The sequence below is a fragment of the Eptatretus burgeri genome, chromosome 7, assembly GCF_056783735.1.
Source record: "Eptatretus burgeri isolate ZD-2024b chromosome 7, Ebu_testis_v1, whole genome shotgun sequence".
Lineage (NCBI taxonomy): Eukaryota > Metazoa > Chordata > Myxini > Myxiniformes > Myxinidae > Eptatretus > Eptatretus burgeri.
Genome location: NC_140967.1, coordinates 42,013,018 through 42,034,559, shown reverse-complemented (window position 1 = coordinate 42,034,559; position 21,542 = coordinate 42,013,018). Strand labels below are relative to the sequence as shown.

General features: G+C 48.5%; 1 protein-coding gene across 1 annotated transcript in view; it reads right to left on the bottom strand.

Moving 5' to 3' along the window:
* The window catches only part of LOC147023107 (uncharacterized), a 107,500-nt gene that overhangs the window by 17,874 nt on the left and 68,084 nt on the right, over positions 1 to 21,542 (bottom strand). Inside the window, exon 13 of the mRNA XM_085888167.1 lies at positions 989 to 1,067. Coding sequence (XP_085744293.1) covers positions 989 to 1,067 — 79 coding nt within the window. The remainder of the gene's footprint in view (positions 1 to 988; positions 1,068 to 21,542) is intronic.

The window sequence follows — 21,542 nt, the reverse complement described above, 5'->3', positions numbered from 1 at the left end:
CTGATTGATTACATGTCACACTAAGCTACAATCACTGGTTAATATTATGCCAACTGGGTTGTCAGTCTGGCTGCCTGAAGCTATCCTCAAAAAAGGCCAGCTCATGACACTAGCATTATTATGCAACACAACAATGCAGCATTTCTGAAGCAGCATCCTTGTCAGTAATGTATGAACATTTTACAAGGCAAAGAGACACACAGGCAGTCATGCACCAGTATGGGTTGAACGGTTGAATCATTCACCCTACAGCCAAGACTTTGCCCCATTTGACTAGTTCTGACATCTGAAGTTCGACCTGTTTAGCAAATGGGTTCAAAATGATGATTTATTGAATTATACCATTGATTAGTGGTTAAAGGAGCAGTCAGAAGATTGTTTACTCATGATGCCATTACTAGTATGAAGAAAAAACAATGGGCTAAGTATATTCAGAGGAAGTGTGATTATATTGAGAAAATAGAATGGCACTCGGGAGAGCGCATACCTCCACCAGGCAGAACAGTTTACGTTTTGCATCCCAATGATAAGCTGGATCTGAATCCGAATCTGAACCAAAATCGAATCGGTTTGTTCTTGTTACCTACCTCACTTATCCACCTAGTTTTGCCATAACGTGTCCACAACTTTTTGAAACACCATGTTTGTATATCGTTTTTGAGCCTCTCAATGGTGAGGAATCACTTATGAAATTTTAAAAAGAAATCATCGTATCTGGATCTTCACAAAAATCGAATCAATTCGTTCTAGTCACAAACCCAACTTGTCCACCAATTTTTGTCTCAATCCGTCCAAAACTTTGAGACATTCTGCTCACAGACAGACAGACAAACATGGGTGAAAACATAACCTCCATCCACCTTAGGTGGCAGAGGTAATAACGTTAAAACTTGTTATCCCCGTTTCTCTATGTACATGAGTTGTAAAACCCTCTGAACATCCCTCATAACCTATTCTTAGACAAATTGATCAATGCTGGAAGCTGTACCTGTTTCAGACGTTCATTTGTATTTCCATCTCCATGTCCCCCATTGAATGAGCCTCCGTTGCTAGATATGAGCTTGTTCCTGAGAAAGGGAAGATCAATCATAATGAGTTGGAAAAATAATTGAAAAACTGTTTTGTTTTGAATGACACAACATTGCATCTTGCATTTTGCATTTTGATGTTTCTTATCACAATAATAATATGCAAACACGAAACCAAACAAACAAATCAACAAACACAAAAGATGTCGCGCATAGCATGATACTTGCAGAATCCAAATAAACAACATGCTCCAGGTTTTGATTGGTGAGCCATTCTGTGACCCAATATGCAAATTCTGTTCCACCTTGTGCAGTACACAGCCTCTGGGAAGGTGGAGATTGCGCATTACTTACTGAAAAAAGCATAGTCTGTATATTGCTTTAGCAATGTTTGTGTGGTGTGCGTCTAAAGGGGTCTAACGGCTCTGCAGTTCTCAGGTGTCTCAGGAATGTAAAGGTTTAAAGGGTCTAAGTGGTCCAAAGGGTTTATAATGGTCTGTCTAGAAGGGTCTTAAGGGGTCTAAAGTTCTTTAGGGTCTTAAAAGGATCTAAAATATCTAAGGGGTCGAAAAGGTTTGTTCCAACATTAGTTCCAGGTCTAAAAGGGTTGATCGGACTTCAGGGGTCTATGGGTTCTAAAGGGTCTAATGGTCTCGTAGGGTTCAAAAGGATCTTCAGGGTATTTGGGTTATCATACGGTCTACAGGGTCTATAAGGGTCTAAGGGTTCAAAAGGATCTAACAGGGTATGTGTATATATATATATATATATATATATATATATATATATATATATATATATATATATATATATATATATATATTGTTGCGGATTCGCGCCCGCCGGCGTGCTGACGGCCACGTAACTCGAATCGCGGCACGTCGCCCACCGGACGGACAATCCAGTCGTGACCCTCTCGGACTAACGCCGGGAACCAGTCACGGGTGGACCTTTCGGTCTCACCGCGATCGAACCAATCAGCCCCCGCGTGGGATAGGGTTGCTCGCCGAATTCGACCTCCCTAAGTACCCACGCGGAGGGTAGACCGGGCGATCGCACCTCGCCGCAGGTCGACTTCGGACACGGGCCACTTAAGCGACCCGTTCCGTACTATCAGAATAACCGAGCGGTGTTATCGTCGACCTCGACGGTTCGATTAATTATCGGGCGTATTCAGCCCACTACCAACCCTTTACGTGAAGCAAGATGAGGATTCAATGGGAGAAATGACGAAGCGAAGCGGGAAACAGTTCAACACAAAGCACATTTATTCGCGATGAACGGAAAGCGCACATATACAATTCCACCAAAAGCACACAGAAAAGACACAATGCAATTTACACAAAAAGCAAATGCAAAAGCGAAAACACAATGCAGAGCAAATACCGACTACCGAGCACACGGCAACACTTATACAATTCTACCTCACAGACGGCGCCGACAACACATACCCAAAACCAAGGAAAAGAATACCCCCAAGAATGAGGCGGGCCTGAGGCCGAGACCGGGTCGCGCCTACCCGTCTGGTGATGAGACGCGGAGCGGCGATGGCGCCCCAACCCCGCGGGCCTCGCGGGCAGTGTCTGGTAGGGGGTGGGAAAGGGGCCCCCTTGGTCGCACTATCTCAGCACGGGGGGGAAACAGGAGGGGGTTGCTGATGCTCGGGGTATAGAGGATCTTTATTATCCCTGGTGTGCGTCTCCACCTCGGCCAGGTCGCGCTGTCGGCCTCCCTCGGGTGCAGCTCCCTGCACGACGCGAGCACCCCCTCGTCTGGTGTCGCCGCCTTTCCACAGCTCGTCCCCTCCGTTCCGACTCCAACGCACACGACGAGCAGCTCCACCGCCCGCGAAGTCTTGACCCCCTGCTTCCGACTCTCCTACTCTCCGCCTCTGGACTTTCCGACTCTGGACTCTTCTTTGGACTCTCCTCTCCTTGACTCTCCGACCGACTCTCCTGACTGACGAACACGGTCCTTTTATCCCCCCGTAGCTTCGCCTTTGACCCCCTCCCTTTGACCTTTCACCTCGCTCCCCATTGGCCCGAGAAAAAGTGGGCGTGAAGGCTTTTTGATCCACAAATTTGCATATATCGATCGTCCTGGAGGCGGGGCCAAATCGCCCCTCGCTCACCGATTGGACGGCAAAAAGTGGGCGTGTGTCGTTTTTGATCCGTTTTTGAAGCACAAAATCCGTGATTTTGTACACGCTGTTCGACGCGCGCCCTGCACGAGTCCAACACCGGTACCCACAGCGGGGCAAGAACGGTGGCGATGCTACGGTTGCGAGGTGTGACGGGAAGGTCGTGGCGGTTGTGGTGAAGCGGCGTTGTGGTTGGTGGTTGATGTTGTGATTGTGGTGGTAATCATGGCGGTTGGTCCAAAATAAAGATAGTAAAAGAAAAACGGCTATCCTGAAGAGTCGCAGCTCGCATAAATGACATGTATTCCCACTAGACAACGGGTTTGGGCCTAACTACACATGTACTTACCGAGATACCTCACCTAAGGGACCTGAATGGTGGTTTGCGAATTTGGTAACCACAACACTACCTCCTCCCCTTTTTACAGACTCGTCCCGAGTCGTCAAATTTTCGTGTGCCATCATGTGTAGTTTTCCCCTAGTACATTTTACCTACGGATCCCTGAGTGCGACATTCATGGTATTCGTGTCCCCAAAATAAATAACCTGAGGGCTGCGTAACTATCTAAACAAACTCACTCACACGGACGACTTAAATAAAATTGCCGGCGCTAGACAGACATGCCGGGGGCGCACTCATATTTACAGTACATCTTACCCTTAACTTACAAATTTTACACTAAACCATGGCCCAGGATCATTGAACTCTGCAAAAGACAAGCAGTTAGCAGGGAGCCAGGCTGCCCGCATGCAGTCTCTGGCTCAAACAATGCAGGTGACAGGGAACGTGGCTGGCTGCTCACACGCAGTCCAAGGCCTCCCCTTTTGAACTGAACGCAGTGAACCACAACGGTGCATGGGCTGCACAACGCAGTCTCCGTGCCAGCTCAAGTGGCACACGCAATGAGCACAACGAATGGATGCATGAACACAAACACGGTGCACGGGCCGCCACTGCAGGCCCGTGTTGTAGCTGCCAACGGGGCAGTTCTCGCAGCTTGCAAACTGTTGCCTTGCGGATCCTGGCGCACATGGAAATGAACAGGGGGGGGGGCAAAGCAAAATTGAACGGGGCTGGTGAACGTGGGCAGTGGGCATGGCATGGCAAAGGTAGCAGGCAAACACAGCCCGCAGAAGAAGGCCGCTGCAGGCAAACACAGCCGGCAGATGAACTGGCCGGCACAGGCCTTGAAGAAAAACAGCCAGTCGGCAGATGAAGTGGGCCGGCACAGGCCTTGCAGCACAACAACAGCTGCCGATGAAGTTGGCCGGCCTCTGCCTTGCTGTCAGTGGAAGTTGGTGGAGGGAGTGCGGTGGTGCTGGCCACTTGGAAGGCGGGCTTGGACCTACCTACCTGTCTCCCTCCCAACCTATCGCCTTTGCCTGTCACTGTACATACCCACTCCCTTAATTTGTCAAACCCCAATTTAGCCCCAACTTATTTTTTTGTTGTTTTTATTTTTACTCCCCCACTATAAATCGTCCCCTAACCCCCTTTATCGTCCTTGTTCGGCTAACCTATTCTGTCACCTAGCCTACTCCCAACCCCTACGTTCCCTTCCCGGAGGGGAACAAGGGAGAGCTAACGTCCTGTGTCGAGGCCCAATTCAAGCCTCAGAATGGCCTCCCCAGAGTTCGGCGATCTAACCCAAAGTGGGTCCAGCGGCCCACAACGAGAGCGAGGGGATGGATGGTGCGGAGGGGTACATCTCCTAATCTACCCTATCCATTTAACTGGTAAACTACCCCGGGGCTTTCAACAAGCGCCTCTCGCTTAAACTATTGGTTCTAACAACCCAGATTCCCGTCGCCTGTGTTGGTGTCCTCACAATTTCGGGCCTCGCCCCCCAATTTTCTCTCCGTGCCCTCACACGGTCTCCTGGCTAGGACACGTGGCTCCCTTTGGCAGGCACGACCCTCTGCCGAATCTCCCGCTATGGCACCCCCGGGCACTACACTGCCTCCGAGCCTACCAGCTCCCTAACACCGGGGAGTGCCCCCATGGCACCTCCCCTGAAACGCACACGTGGCAGGCCGGCCTCCCGGGCCCCTTTCCGAGGGTCACCCGTGCCCACAACACTGCCCACGCGGCTAATGGCGCCCCGGGCCCCCGCACCAAGCAGGCGCACCCGTGCCCACTACTCTATCCCGGCCCCCCATGGGCCCATGGCCTACCGCGGCCGACTAGCCTGGTGCCCGGGGTACCCACTCAGCGATACTCACCTTTCGCAGCCACGCTCCCAAGCCCGTCAACAGGGCTCCTGCACCCCTCAAAATGGGTCTCGAGCCTACACTCCCACCAACAACAAAACGACCTCCATTTTTCAATTTGACTAACCCAGCTAACTCAGTCTACACTGACCCCGGGGTCCCTTGGGCGGGAGTCACTCCTCCCCCCAATCACTCATCGCACCATGCATTCCCCATTCACTCCACACACACAGACCCGCTGGCCTCACTCACTCAACGTGTACTCACCTCACAACTTTTCAACACACACACACCACTGAACTCTGCCATCCTCCTAACTACATCCCCTAACTAACTCGTGCTCCCACGTCGTCCCTTAAACTACAGCACGTTCCTTTTAACACTACGTAGCTAAGCTACGTCCCCTCTACACATTCACTGCCTGTCACTGTCTCCTAATCTCTAAAATTCATTTTATTTCCCAACCTAAATCTGGCTACAATCCCTCTACCTAATCCATTCCACGGACTCCATGAGGACTTACTCTGCCCCATGAAGTCGGTCTAACTAAGCTAACCCTTCCCCCTAACTAGTTTCCATCCTGTGCCCCGGTTAAGGGGGTCTTTCACCCCTTGCCCAGGAATCCTGTACACCCGAAAGTGACGCTTGCTTTTTTTTTTTTTTTTCATGCGCAGCACCTGCGCGGCAACTCAGAGCTCGCGCACTTTGCACCTGCCCGTGACGTCATGCAGCTGCACGTGTTCCTCGTCCCTCCTTGGACGGAACCATCCGGCAGAGATACCCCTCCTGCCGGATTCCAACCACACGTGCAGCCATGACGTCACCGTGCGCAAAAAAAAACACAAGCCCCACGTCTCGAGGGGTTCCCCACGCGAACACATGTGCTTTGCCCGTTGGAGCTCAACACACACGATCGCGTGGAGAACCCGTCCGGTCCAAATCCATTTACCTGCCTAAACTTTGTCCGTCCGCGGGATCGGCAAATCCACCGCGTGCGTTTCCGGACCGGGACTTCACTCTCGCAAGCGAGCACGTGGTGGTCTCGTGCGTTGCACAGCACGGACCGCGTGCTCACTGCTGGGTGAACCCGGCACGGTCCCTGAAACAACTACAGCCGCTACTCGGCTTTCTCTCCTCTGTCGCCGTCTCCGTCTCCATTCCACACACGCATACCTGCGTGTTACGACGCACACAGTCCACACCATTAAACTCACACCGGGAGACGCGGCTGCGTGCTCCCGCATGCCAACCGACATCTCCCTCACATACCGCTCTCTCACACACACGGTCTCCCTTGCACACAGCCGTTCACTCACGCGTGCGGGGGCACTCACCCGCGGTGCCTCACTCGCACTCCGTGCCTCATCCACACACCGTCCCTCACTCACACACGCGGGGGAACTCAACCGCGGTGCCTCACTCACACTGGCAGTTTCATCCACACACACGGCCTCACTCACACACGGTGCCTCACCCACACACGGCGTGCTGGGAAGCACGCACTCCGGCACCATCGCCACCACACCACTCACACACGGGGTCGCTTCCACACACGGGGTCGCTTCCACACACGGGGACGCACTCACGCCTTGCACCACACACACAGGGACAACGACACTGGGGATTCGTGTCCCCACAAGGGTCTCCGGGGCCTCTATACCCCCCAAGCTCTCAGTGCACCTGTCCACAGCACTCCTCCCCTCGACCTCGCAAAGCACGACCGAACTCACCTGGTCGTGACTCGCCTCAAGGGGGCATACTCCCTCCCCTCGTTCCTGGAGGAGCCCATCCCGCTGCTCGCACCGGGTCCCTACACGCTCCGCGAGCTCACCCCCATTATCCTCCACTACCTCCGTGTGTGTGTGTGCGTCACTTACCCCGTCTTCATCGTGTAGTCTTCCCTCTATTTTTTCTGTCTCCCGTGTCTCTGCCAACTCTTCACCCTTTACCTCCCTTGTCTCAACTATTATTTCCGTTGTCGTCACCTCGTGTCTCGTCTCACACGTTTTGATCTCCCCATTTAATTTTTCCCTTTCGGTCATCGTCACGACCCTCGCCCAACACGTTCCACGAATTATTTTTTCACCCGCCTCCACCGCGGGCCTGTCAGCCGTTGCACCCCCCTCCAGCTCGCCCGCTCCGACACGTGGAGTCGCCATTTTCAGCTCCCTGGTCACGGCCTTCATGCCCGCCTGCAGGCATCGGCCCATGTTCTGCGTCTCACCCCGTAGCTCTTTCATATTTGTTTCCATTTTTTGTGTATACGCATCTATCTTTTGTGTATACGCATCCATCTTTTCGTTCATGCCTTTCATTTCGTTTTTCATATTCGCATCCATTTTTTCGATCATTTGTTTGTTCATGCCTTTCATTTCGTTTGTATTTGCATCCATTTTTTCGATCATTTTCGCATTCATCTTGGTGTTCATTGCCGCCAGCATGGCGCATAGCTGGGCCATGTTGGATGCACTCAGCTGAGCCGTTTCGGCAAGGGTTGGGGAAGGGTCTTGGTGGAGAGGGGGGGGGGGAGGTGTCATACACTGCGGCCGCTGCCGCACCCATTTCGGGCTCTGGGTTCAGTTGGGCGAGTCCGTGTTCCTGCACAATCAACATTTCCTGCACGGGGATTCCATCCTGGACCATGGACTCTACATTACCACACATATACATTTCTAATACCCCCGGCTCCCGCTCGCCTTGAGACGCCATCTTGCTTCTCGTGAAGGGTTAATTTCGCTCGCTCGTAATTTGGAGGGAATCGGGGGTCGCTTCTCTCACCCCTGGACCGATTCCCGTGAATTTCGCTGGAGACAGGAGAGCCCGTTGTCCCGTTCTCCAATACCAGTGCCGCGAGGAGGGCGATGAATTTGTATCGCACGACCTGACACCAGTGTTGCGGATTCGCGCCCGCCGGCATGCTGACGGCCACGTAACTCGAATTGCGGCACGTCGCCCACCGGACGGACAATCCAGTCGTGACCCTCTCGGACTAACGCCGGGAACCAGTCACGGGTGGACCTTTCGGTCTCACCGCGATCGAGCCAATCAGCCCCCGCGTGGGATAGGGTTGCTCGCCGGGTCGACCTACCTAAGTACCCACGCGGAGGGTAGACCGGGCGATCGCACCTCGCCGCAGGTCGACTTCGGACACGGGCCACTTAAGCGACCCGTTCCGTACTATCAGAATAACCGAGCGGTGTTATCGTCGACCTCGACGGTTCGATTAATTATCGGGCGTATTCAGCCCACTACCAACCCTTTACGTGAAGCAAGATGAGGATTCAATGGGAGAAATGACGAAGCGAAGCGGGAAACAGTTCAACACAAAGCACATTTATTCGCGATGAACGGAAAGCGCACATATACAATTCCACCAAAAGCACACAGAAAAGACACAATGCAATTTACACAAAAAGCAAATGCAAAAGCGAAAACACAATGCAGAGCTAATACCGACTACCGAGCACACGGCAACACTTATACAATTCTACCTCACAGACGGCACCGACAACACATACCCAAAACCAAGGAAAAGAATACCCCCAAGAATGAGGCGGGCCTGAGGCCGAGACCGGGTCGCGCCTACCCGTCTGGTGATGAGACGCGGAGCGGCGATGGCGCCCCAACCCCGCGGGCCTCGCGGGCAGTGTCTGGTAGGGGGTGGGAAAGGGGCCCCCTTGGTCGCACTATCTCAGCGCGGGGGGGAAACAGGAGGGGGTTGCTGATGCTCGGGGTATAGAGGATCTTTATTATCCCTGGTGTGCGTCTCCACCTCGGCCAGGTCGCGCTGTCGGCCTCCCTCGGGTGCAGCTCCCTGCACGACGCGAGCACCCCCTCGTCTGGTGTCGCCGCCTTTCCACAGCTCGTCCCCTCCGTTCCGACTCCAACGCACACGACGAGCAGCTCCACCGCCCGCGAAGTCTTGACCCCCTGCTTCCGACTCTCCTACTCTCCGCCTCTCCGCCTCTGGACTCTCCGACTCTGGACTCTTCTTTGGACTCTCCTCTCCTTGACTCTCCGACCGACTCTCCTGACTGACGAACACGGTCCTTTTATCCCCCCCCGTAGCTTCGCCTTTGACCCCCTCCCTTTGACCTTTCACCTCGCTCCCCATTGGCCCGAGAAAAAGTGGGCGTGAAGGCTTTTTGATCCACAAATTTGCATATATCGATCGTCCTGGAGGCGGGGCCAAATCGCCCCTCGCTCACCGATTGGACGGCAAAAAGTGGGCGTGTGTCGTTTTTGATCCGTTTTTGAAGCACAAAATCCGTGATTTTGTACACGCTGTTCGACGCGCGCCCTGCACGAGTCCAACACCGGTACCCACAGCGGGGCAAGAACGGTGGCGATGCTACGGTTGCGAGGTGTGACGGGAAGGTCGTGGCGGTTGTGGTGAAGCGGAGTTGTGGTTGGTGGTTGATGTTGTGATTGTGGTGGTAATCATGGCGGTTGGTCCAAAATAAAGATAGTAAAAGAAAAACGGCTATCCTGAAGAGTCGCAGCTCGCATAAATGACATGTATTCCCACTAGACAACGGGTTTGGGCCTAACTACACATGTACTTACCGAGATACCTCACCTAAGGGACCTGAATGGTGGTTTGCGAATTTGGTAACCACAACAATATATATATATATATATATATATAATATATACACGAGGTGTGTTCAAAAAGTATCCAACCTTAATTTTTCGTGTGTAAACAAATGAAGCTAGGGAGGCGTGGTTTGGTGCACGTATGTAGGCGATCCTAATCCATATGCGTGAATATTTTCCCGCCTGCAGAAGCTGTCAGTTGCCGACAGACCGCCGATGAGTGAGGAAGTGTAAGTGAGCTCCGTCGGATTTTCGTTTTTGACAAAATGACGGAAAAACTTGAACAATGCTACTGCATCAAATTTTGTGTAAAGCTTGGCGATTCCCAAGTGGAAACGATCCGCAAGATTCAACAGGCCTTCGGGAATGAAGCAATGGGCACCACACAAATAAAAGAGTGGTACAACCGCTTCAAAGATGGTCGCACATCAGTGGAAAGTGAAGCACGTTCTGGTAGGCCCTCAACATCCCGAAATGAGATAGTCATTAACCAAGTGAGGACCCTGCTGATGCAGGATCATCGAATCACGATCAGAGAACTTGCCGACGAGGCAGGCGTCAGCATTGGATCCGTTCATTCCATTGTGACTGAGGATTTGGGCTTAAGGAGAATCACAGCGAAGTTCGTGCCAAAGCTGCTGACGATCGAGCAGAAGCAACTCCGTTTGGAGATCGCACAGGACATGCTGGAGACTGTGAACAGCGATCCCAACTTCTTCAACACAGTGATCACTGGCGATGAGACCACAGTGATCCATCATTTTGTCAAAAACGAAAATCCGACGGCGCTCACTTACACTTCCTTACTCATCGGCGGTCTGTCGGTGACTGACAGCTTCTGCAGGCGGGAAAATATTCACGCATACGAATTAGGATCGCCTACATATGTGCACCAAACCACGCCTCCCTAGCTTCATTTGTTTACGCATGAAAAATTAAGGTTGGATACTTTTTGAACACACCTCGTACATATGGTTTTAGAGGGATCTAATGCTTGTAATATAGGGTTTCAGGGGGGTCTAATGCTTGTAATGCAGGGTCTATCGGGTCTACAAGGTCTTAGGGGGGTCTTTGTGGTCTTTTGGGTCTAAAAGGTCAAAAAGGGATAAAGGGTCAAGTGGTCCATAAGGTCAATGGATACAAGTGGTCTCAAAGGATCGAAATGGTCTTCAGGTCTAAAGGATGTGTTTCAACAGTAGTTACAGGTCTAAAGGGGTCTAAGAGTCTCTAGGCTCAAGGAGTCCAAAGAATGCAAATAGGATCTAAAGGTCTATGGATCAAGGGGTCGAAGCAGTCTAAAGGTCTTCAGGAGTCCAACGCGTCTAAAGGGTCTAAAGAGGTCCGTCCGACCAAACTGAGCAACCGAGCAAGAAGGACCTTGGTCAGGAAGGTGACCAAAAACCCAATGACCACTCTGTTAGAGCTACAGAGTTCCTTGGCTGAGATAGTCAAGCCTGCCGGAAGGACAACAGTCTTTGCAGCACTTCACAAATCTTGGCTTTATGGGAGAATGGCTAGACGGAAGCCACTCCTGAGAAAAAGGCACATGACAGCACGCCCTGGAGTTTGCAAAAAAGTACCACGTGAAAGATGCTGAGAGCATGAGGCAAATGATTGTGTGGTCTCATGAGATGAAAATTGAACTCTTTGACCAGAATGCAAAGCGCTCTGTCTGGCAGAAACTGAGCACAGCTCATCACCCATCTAACACCATCCCTACCATGAAGCATAGTGGTAGCAGCATTGTGCTATGGGGATGCTTTTCAGTGGCAGGGACTGGGATACTTGTAAAGATAGAGGAAACAATGAATTGGAAACATTAGACTGGATGAGGCATGCTTCGGCCCACCCCCTTGAAGAGATGAGGTGGTGCGAGGCAAGAGACAAGAGAAGCCACAAAGCCTGGTTAAGAGTGTCTCTCCCTGGAGGCTAAGAGAAATATCAGAGCCTCGAGGGAGCTCGCTTCTGGGCTCGGTGCAGGTGTAAAGGATAGTCCCCGAAAGCTCTCTGTTTAACATGACATGTGAGAAATCCATTCTAAAGTCCTGGGTGAACAACCAATGTGTCGCCATTCTCTCGCTAACACATTTGTTGTTCGCCCAGACCCATCCCGGTGTGTGCCCCGGTTTAGAATGGGTACACACTGTATCCCTGTGTGTCGTAAGAGGCGACTATTAGGGTTGGTGTCAGGAAAGGCATCCGGCCATAAAACATTGCCTCAAAAAGGGAACCATGATGAGTGCAATTATATATGGGCAGGGTACAGCCCGAAGTACCCCATGGGGGTCCTCACCCCCTTTCATCAAAAATCAAGGTGGGGAACCCCATTTAAGCAAGGGAGGAAATTACTCCATTCATGAGGACCAAATGTCTGATGCCCCACATGGATGCTCAAGCCTTTGTAGCAATGTGAAAGGTAATATTAAAAGATGCCTGACCCCATTCCTTAGTAGGTATAGGGAAATGTTTTAGGCCCCCACAAAAAAAAAAATCGAAAAAAAATCACAAATTCATTTCTTCAAAATGCCAACAGGGTTAAAACAGCACCAGGCAATGTTGGGTACCCACCGGGAAAATACCCCTGCTAGTTATTTATAAAACTATGCATTCTGATTTTATGCCTCCGCAACTGAAGGCCAGAGGCATCGTGCTTTCCGGATATCCAACCATCAGTCTGTAATCAAGTTTAGATGAACCAGTATAAATCCATCCAACACATTGATGAATCACCCTGCAAGTGAAACACCAGGACGACTTGGTTATAGCTGGACTGAGATTCAAACCCAAGCTTGACGGCTCAGAGGAGAGTTTAATTGAGGACATGCAGCCCCAAACTTGAGCTGAACCTCCTCCACGCTTAATTGGTGGCTTCAAGCAAGGCTCTTTACAAGTTTCAGTTTGTTGTCATCTCATATACTGTCTTCGATTAGATATATATATATATATATATATATATATATATATATATATATATATATATATATATATATATATATATATATATATATATATATATATATATATATATATATATATATATATATATTGTTGTGGTTACCAAATTCGCAAACCACCATTCAGGTCCCTTAGGTGAGATATCTCGGTAAGTATATGTGTAGTTAGGCCCAAACCCGTTGTCTAGTGGGAATACATGTCATTTATGCGTGCTGCGACTCTTCAGGATAGCCGTTTTTCTTTTGCTATCTTTATTTTGGACCAACCGCCATGATTACCACCACCAACCACGTCTCAACAGTCGTCACAACATCAACCACCCACCACAACGCCGCTTCACCACAACAGCCACGACCTTTCCCGTCACACCTCGCAACCGTCGCATCGCCACCGTTCTTGCGCCGCTTGTGGGTACCGGTATTGGACTCGTGCAGGGCGCGCGCCGAACAGCGTGTACAAAACCACGGATTTTCCGCTCCAAAAACGGATCAAAAACGACTCACGCCCACTTTTGTTCCGTCCAATCGGTGAGCGAGGGGCGATTTGGCCCCGCCTCCAGGGCGTTGGAGGGCGGTCGCTATATGCAAATTCATGGATCAAAAAGCATTCACGCCCACTTTTTCTCGGGCCAATGGGGAGCGAGGTGAAAGGTCGAAGGCAGGGGGTCAAAGATGAGAGAGCGAAGCCACGGGGCTTATATAAGCGACCGCGTTCGTCAGTCAAGTGAATAAGGAGTTGGTTGTCGTTGTCGTCGTGTGTGCCTTGGAAGGAGTTCGCAGGAGGAAGAGTTCGGAGTTGGAGTCGGAGCGAAGAGGACGGAGCTGTGGAGAGGCGGCGAAGGCAGACAACGGGGTGCTCGCGTCGTGCCGGGAGCTGCACACCAGGGAGGCCGACGGCGCGACCTGGTCGAGGTGGAGACGCTCGTCGCGGGACTCGAGACAGAGTAAAAATCCTCCTTTCCCCGAGCATCAGCAACCCCCTCCTGTTTCCCCCCGCGCTGAGATAGTGCGACCAAGGGGGCCCCCTTCCCACCCCCTACCAGACACTGTCCGCGAGGCCCGCAGAGTTGAGGCACCATCGCCGCTCCGCGTCTCATCACCAGACGGGTAGGCCCGACCCGGTCTCGGCCTCAGGCCCGCCTCATCCTGGAGGGTGGTTCTCTTTTCCTTGGTTTTGGGTATGTGTTGTCGGCGCCGTCTGTGAAGTAGAATTGTATAAGTGTTGCCGTGTGCTCGGTAGTCGGTATTAGCTCTGCATTGTGTCTTCGCTTTTACATTTGCTTTTTGTGTAAATTGCATTGTGTTTCTTTTCCTCTTTTCTATGTGCTTTTGGTGGAATTGTATATGTGTGCTTTCCGTTCATCGCGAATAAATGTGCTTTATGTTGAACTGCTTTCCCGCTTCGCTTCGTCATTTCTTTCATTGAATCCTCATCTTGCTTCACGTAAAAGGGTTGGTAGTGGGCTGAATATGCCCGATAATTAATCGAACCGTCGAGGCCGACGATAACACCGCTCGGTTATCCCGATAGTACGGAACGGGTCGCTTAAGTGGCCCGTGTCCGAAGTCGACCTGCGGCGAGGTGCGATCGCCCGGTCTACCCTCCGTGTGGGTACTTAGGTAGGTCGAATTCGGCGAGCAACCCTATCCCACGCGGGGGCCGATTGGCTCGATCGCGGTGAGACCGAAAGGTCCACCCGTGACTGGTTCCCGGCGTTAGTCCGAGAGGGTCACGACTGGATTGTCCGTCCGGTGGGCGACGTGCCGCGATTCGAGTTACGTGGCCGTCAGCACGCCGGCGGGCGCGAATCCGTAACAATATATATATATATATATATATATATATATATATATATATATATATATATATATATATATATATATATATATATATATATATATATATATATATATATATATATATATATATATATATATATATATATATATATATATATAACTGAAACTTTGACTAGTCTGTTGAAAGCACATTTGATTAATGTTCCATAGCCCAATTTCTGTGTTCTTGTGCATATTTTAGCCTTTTAATCTTCTTACCCTTTCCTTACAGAGGTTTTCTTACTGCAACACGTCTTAAGTCCCAAATTCAAAAGTGACTGTTGATCTTCTTTCTCTTATTAACTCTTCAGCCAGTTCTGTTATAAATTCAACAGTTGTCTTCTATCTGTTCCTTAAGGATATTATTTTCAATACAACTTTTTGGGTCTTTCAGTTAAAGATGATGTTTCTCTGTACATGTTAATTGTACTCAGATATAATACCACACCTTGAGAGTTGAGTGGCGTGAGCTATTTTACTGAATATTTTTCCTTCTTTAAGCGGAAACACAATTCTATGGCTATCTTCTACTGAAACTTTAACCATTTTGTTTGAAGCTTACAGTTAATGCTGATAGATCTGCAGTACAAAAAGTAGGCTTTTAGCTTTCTGCATTGTAGAGAGGAACATGTGATGTTAATGATGAAAAATTCTGACAATAAGTCATGAATTAGATTTGTCATCAATTAGATGAATTATCTACTAGTTATCTAGTTCCACCAAGTAATGGCTGACTTCTGGTGACATTCTGATCAGATTTCCCCAAACATCCTGATCCCACACTGCTTCCTGAAGCTCTGGCAGAGACAGTTTGGTTGCAGCCTTTATTATCTCCTCAATCCAGCACATGCAAGGTCTGCCTCTTTCTCTTTTCCCCTCAACCATACCCAATGTGGTTGATTTCTGCAGACTTTTGTGTTTTGCATGCATGATGTGTCCAGTTTGTTTTAGCATCAATGCTTCCAATGTATATGTTGGTCTAATTTCTTCTAGCACGGATTTGTTTGTTCTTCTTGCATCCCATGCAATTTTTAACATTCATCTCCAACACCATATTTCAAAACTGTTAATCTTCTTCCTTTTTTTCTTTTTCACTGCCCAAGACAAACATACATGCTTACTTACATTACAATGGGAAATACCAGAGAATTCACCAGTCTCCTCTTGGCTTGCATTATCACATATTTGGCTTTCCAGATCTTTGTCAATCCTGACATTGCTGTTCTCTCCAACACGAACCATCTATTAATTTTTACTCCACATTTTCCATTCACTTCAATCTTAGAACAAATTAAGATGAAACTTTCCACTATGCATTTCCACATTATCATCTCCCAATCTGTCTGAACACATCAATATTCTCAGTTGACAAGATTTTAATCTTTTTTTAAGGTTTAAATAAAGATCAGCTTTTTCACTTTTATTCTTCCTTTCTGCAGCAGTTTCCTCAAGACCTCTTTAGTTTCTGCCAACAAAGTGGTATCATCAGAATACCTTAGATTGTTGATACATCTTCCAATCCTGACTCCAACCTCTATGTCATCTAAGTTTGATTTCTTCATGATATGCTCACAATACAGATTGAACAAGGAAGGAGAGAGAGAGAACACACCCCTGTCTGAACCCTTTTCCAATTCCAAACCATTCTGTCTCTCCATACTCATTCTGCCTCTTTGTCCCTCTCTAGAAAGGGAAGGGTGATCACCAGGACTGCACCAACTACCGAGGGGTGACGTTGCTCACAGTGCCGGGCAAGGTCTTTGCTCGGATAATTCTTGATAGGGTTCGCCGCCATCTGCTTGAGCACCAGCCCGGAGAGCAGTCAGGCTTTACACCAAAGAGGTCAACGATTGACCATATCCTTGCTCTTTGGGTCCTCACCGAACGCAGGTGAGAGTTTCAACAGGGGCTGCTCGCAGCCTATGTTGATCTCCACAAAGCGTTCAATTTGGTGAATCGGGATGCCCTCTGGAGGATTCTCAGTCTTCGTGGGGTGCCACCAAAACTGATCAATCTGATTCCTGAAGTATACTCTAGTGCTGAGTGCTGTGAGGTGTGGTGGTTCCATCTCTGGCTTATTTGCAGTTATTGGAGTTAGTCAGGAGTGTGTACTGGCCCCACACATTGCAGCACTTGTATGAACTACATTCTGGGGAGGATGTATGAGAAATCAAACTGCAGTGCATCATTTGTGAATGTCAAGATCTCTGACCTTCATTTCTCAGATTATGCAGTCATCCTTGCGGAGATGCTGGACATCCTTATGGGAGCCCTTCAGGTGCTGAATCCTCATTCAGAGTAGCTGGGATTATGTGTTTTTTGGGTCAAAACTAAGGTACAGGTTTTCAATGACATCTTGGATGCTGCTATCTTGTCTGTATCTGTTTTGTGGTGAAGATGTTGAGGTCACCGAGAGATTCACTTACATTGGCAGTGATATTCATATCATGCATGTCATAAGCCAGAGGTTGGTAGACGTCTGGGTCGGGCCTGGGTAGTCATGGATTCATTGAATCATGGGTGTGGCACTGTCGGTACCTAAGCAGGAGGACAAAAGACCGAGTCTTTAGTCTTTGGTGCTTCCAGTCTTTCTCTGACCAAGGATCTGAGATGGAGACTTAACTACTTCGGTACCAGGTCTCTTCAGAGAATCCTTGGCTATCGCTGGTCAAACTTTGTGTCCAACGAGCGTTTGCTGAGAGAGACTCGTTTGACATTTGTTAACTATGTAGTCCAGGAGCATAAGCTGTGGCTGTATGCTCATGTGGCTCATTTTCCTGACACTGATCTTGCTCACCAGATTCTCTGTGCGAGGGAGCCTCATGGGTGGAGGAGGCTAATGGGCCAACCTCATCTTTCATTTTGCAGCTGGTTGATCGGCATCTCAAGGAGATGAAAATGGGCCAGGCATCTGCCTGGGGGATGGCCAGACGGAGGCCCCTGGAGTACCAGCGGAAAGTGGATGCAGCAACACACTGCTCCGGCACATGCTCCCATACCTGACATGACCTTTCCTCTGTTCTTACTCTTACTTCTTGTTTTGTGTACGGGATTATCAGAGATATTAGGTGCTCCAATATCCCCATTTCTCTCAGCATAATCCACATAATTTCATGACCTACACTATCGAAGGCTTTGCTGTAATCCATAAAACAAAGATGTACGTTCCTTTGATATTCCTTTGTTTTTTCCATTATCCTTCTCAGATTTGTGATTTGATCTCTAGTAATTCCTCCTCTTCTGAAATGTGCTTTCTCAATGGGCATTTCTCGCTTAACCCTAACTGCACTGGGTGATTTTGTGTTTTAGCTGACTGGGATGGGGGGCTCCCACCCCCCTCAGATCTCGTCGATGATCTGATGAACTTGAGAATTTGCACATGCATAGATCATCACGTAATGAAAGCGATGGTAAAAAATGTTTTTCATAATGTTAATTTGTCTAATTATTGTCATTAGTTATGCAATATGCTAATTTTATGCATTTTGCACAGACACCTTCAATTCTTGACATTGAATCCATGAGATTGCATGAAAAGTGTACAATAACAAAGAATTGTGTTTCTTAAGGTGAAAATCATAATGTTTACTTATTATTTTGGGTTAATGTTTTAATTTTCATAAGTTATGAAAATGCAAATGACATCTACTCATGACTGACATTTCTGAACAAATAACAGGCAAAAAATTGAAAATATCATAGAGAGAGAAAGAGAAAAAGTCATGAGAGGAGATTTCAAAATCCTCAGCAGTTGCAAAAAATGTCCAAGGATCTTTATAAAAAAGATCTCTTGCCCAACAGCTCCCCCACTCCCTCTCCCAGTGCAGTTAGTTAATGAAGTCTTCTATTCTGTGTTGAATGATCCTTAGTAATACATTGCTAGCATGTGAAATCAAGATAATGTTTCCATTATTTTAACATTGTCTTGCATCCCCTTTCTTTGGTAATGTATGGAGACTGACTGCGTCCACCTTTTAGGCCATATAGTCCTGCTCGAGATCTGTGTGCAGATAGCTGTTAAAAAATTGATTGCCTCCTCCCCAACTACCTCAAAAAGTTTGATTGGAATTTCATTGGCACTTTGTGCTTTTCCACTTGGCAGCTCTTTCAAATATTTATCTTTTCGAGCTTGTTGTTGGAAGTCAGCATTTAGCCACTTAATGTCCTCTATTGATGCTCCTTTGGTTTTCATCTTCAATCTATTGCTTCTTCTGACAGCCATTTAGCCTTATTCTTTATACTTGCTTTTGGGATGTTGTTTTTGGCCTCTTCTTTCACAACATCTTCAACCTCTTGCCACATTTTGTCTGGCATTCTGAATCAGGTCTTTTTTAACGTTTTTTTTTAAGCCTTCATTGAATATTGTTACCCTCTGCCACCGAAGATTGACAGAAGTTATGTTTTCACCCCCGTCTGTCTGTTTGTCTCACTGTTTGCCTGTGAACAGGATATCTCAAAAAGACATGGACAGATTCGGACAAAATTTGGTGGAATGGTTGGGTATGTGACAAGGACGAAATGATTAGATTTTGTTGAAGATCAAGATCCAGATCCAATAATTTTTTGAAGTGATTCTTCACCATTGAGTGATCAGGCTAAAACCGATAAATAGCACGATATCCGACAAAGTTATGGATGGATTTGGAGGAAATTCCTGAAAATATCTGCTGCTCTTCCTTTGCTCCAATCGGTTCTTCTGACCACGTCCTTGTCAAAGTGGACATCTCTCTGACTATTATCAAAGAACCACCTCACCACCGTCGAGTCTGGCAATTCACTCAAGCCGACTGGCAGGGTCTCCAAGCAGCCATCAAACTTATATAGACTGGTCTCCTATCGCTACTTTCTCCAACATAAACTCATCCTGGGAATTCTTTCAAAAAAAAAAAAATCAATATATATCTCTATCTCTATCTCTATCTCTATCTCTATCTCTATCTCTATCTCTATCTCTATCTCTATCTCTATCTCTCTCTCTCTCTCTCTCTGTCTGTATCTCTGTATCTCTGTATCTCTCTCTCTCTCTGTATCTCTCTCTCTCTCTCTCTGTCTGTGTGTGTGTCTCTCTCTGTCTCTCTCTGTCTCTCTCTGTCTCTCTCTGTCTCTCTCTGTCTCTCTCTGTCTCTCTCTGTCTCTCTCTGTCTCTCTCTGTCTCTCTCTGTCTCTCTCTGTCTCTCTCTCTCTCGTACAGATTTAGCCCCTCTTGTCTTCAGTTGGCCTACCCTTCCTCTGCCCATGGTTGTCCTGAAACAACTTACTTTTGCCTCATGGAAAGCAAACCCAACTGAGGGCAGTCTCAGTTCCTTCCATAAAGCTCGGAACAAGTGCGTATCTACCCTCAGGAGAGCCAAAAAACAACATCTTTCTCATCTCAAGTCTGAACTTTCAAACCTCTCTCCCTCCTCCAAATCCTGGTGGCATCTAATCAAATCTGTTTCTGGTATATGTTCCCCCTCCATCCCCTCCCTTACCTCAAATGGCCACACTGCAGATACCGAATGTGAAAAGGCTGAATGTCTAAACTCAGTGTTTGTGTCAAAATATTTTGTCCAAAACCCATCGCTTTCTGTACCCACCTTACCCAGTCACACACAACTGTCCCTGGACTCTGTGTCCTTTAGTCCTGACAAAGTGGAGAGCTTGCTGTCAAACCTCGACTCAGATTCTGCAACCGATCTAGACGGCATCAGCCCACGTGTCCAAAAACCTGCTTCTATGCTCTTGCTCACACTCTCTCTGTTCTATTCACCCTCTCATTTGCTCAAGGTCATCTGCCATCTGCTTGCAAATCAGCAAACATTACTGCTCTGCATGAAAAAGGTGCAAAAACAGATCCCTGCAACTACAGACCAATCAGCCTTCTCCCAATCATCAGCAAGGTTATGGAATCCATCATCGCTTCAGACATTAAATCCTTCCTCTTCTCCAATGGCCTGATTTCCGATCATCAATTTGGTTTCAGACCAGGTCACTACCCTGGATATGCTGCTTCTGCTCTACCAACAATGGATGGAGGTCCTCACTGTCAGACATTAAATCAGAGCCATATCCCTAGACATATCGCGTGCTTTTGACATGGTCTGGCACCCTGCCCTGCTCACCAAACTCTCTTCCAATGGTATCCAAGGCCATCTCCACTCATGGCTCACAGACTTCCTCTCCTGTTACAGTCAATGTGTGGCCCTAAATGGAGTTCTTTCATCCCCTCTTCCTGTCCAGACTAGAGTTCCTCAAGCTCGGTGGTCTTTCTGTCTTCTACCGTCTCCTCTCCAGTCTCGCCCCCCCCCCCTGCTCTCTCTGCGATTTGTCCCCAACACATTTCCGCAGGGCGCTCAAGGTCCGCCAAAAACCCCTTTCTGGTAAAACTACAAAAATCACAAATCACTGCTCACCTTCACTCTTTCATTCCTCTTTTTCCCCACCTTTGGAATAAACTCCCTCACTCTATTCAATCCCATTCTTCCCTCCAGGCCTTCAAAACAGCTGTTCACCACCACCTCTTATCATCCCTCATCAAAATCCTCGATCTTTTCTAACCCCGTTAATCCACCCAAGCACACCTTCAAATTCCCCGCTTTCCTTCCTGAAAGTCCCTGTATTGTCAATCTTGTATTCCCCATGTTCCCCGCCCCATCCCTCTCCCTTCCACAGATCTAATGTCTCTGTTCCCCAATATTTTGTCCCTCCCACTCCCGCCCCTCTCGTCTCATGCCCCCCTTGCTGTGCATTGTGTGTTAGCTCTCATACGAGCCTCGACAAGGTATACAGAAAAAA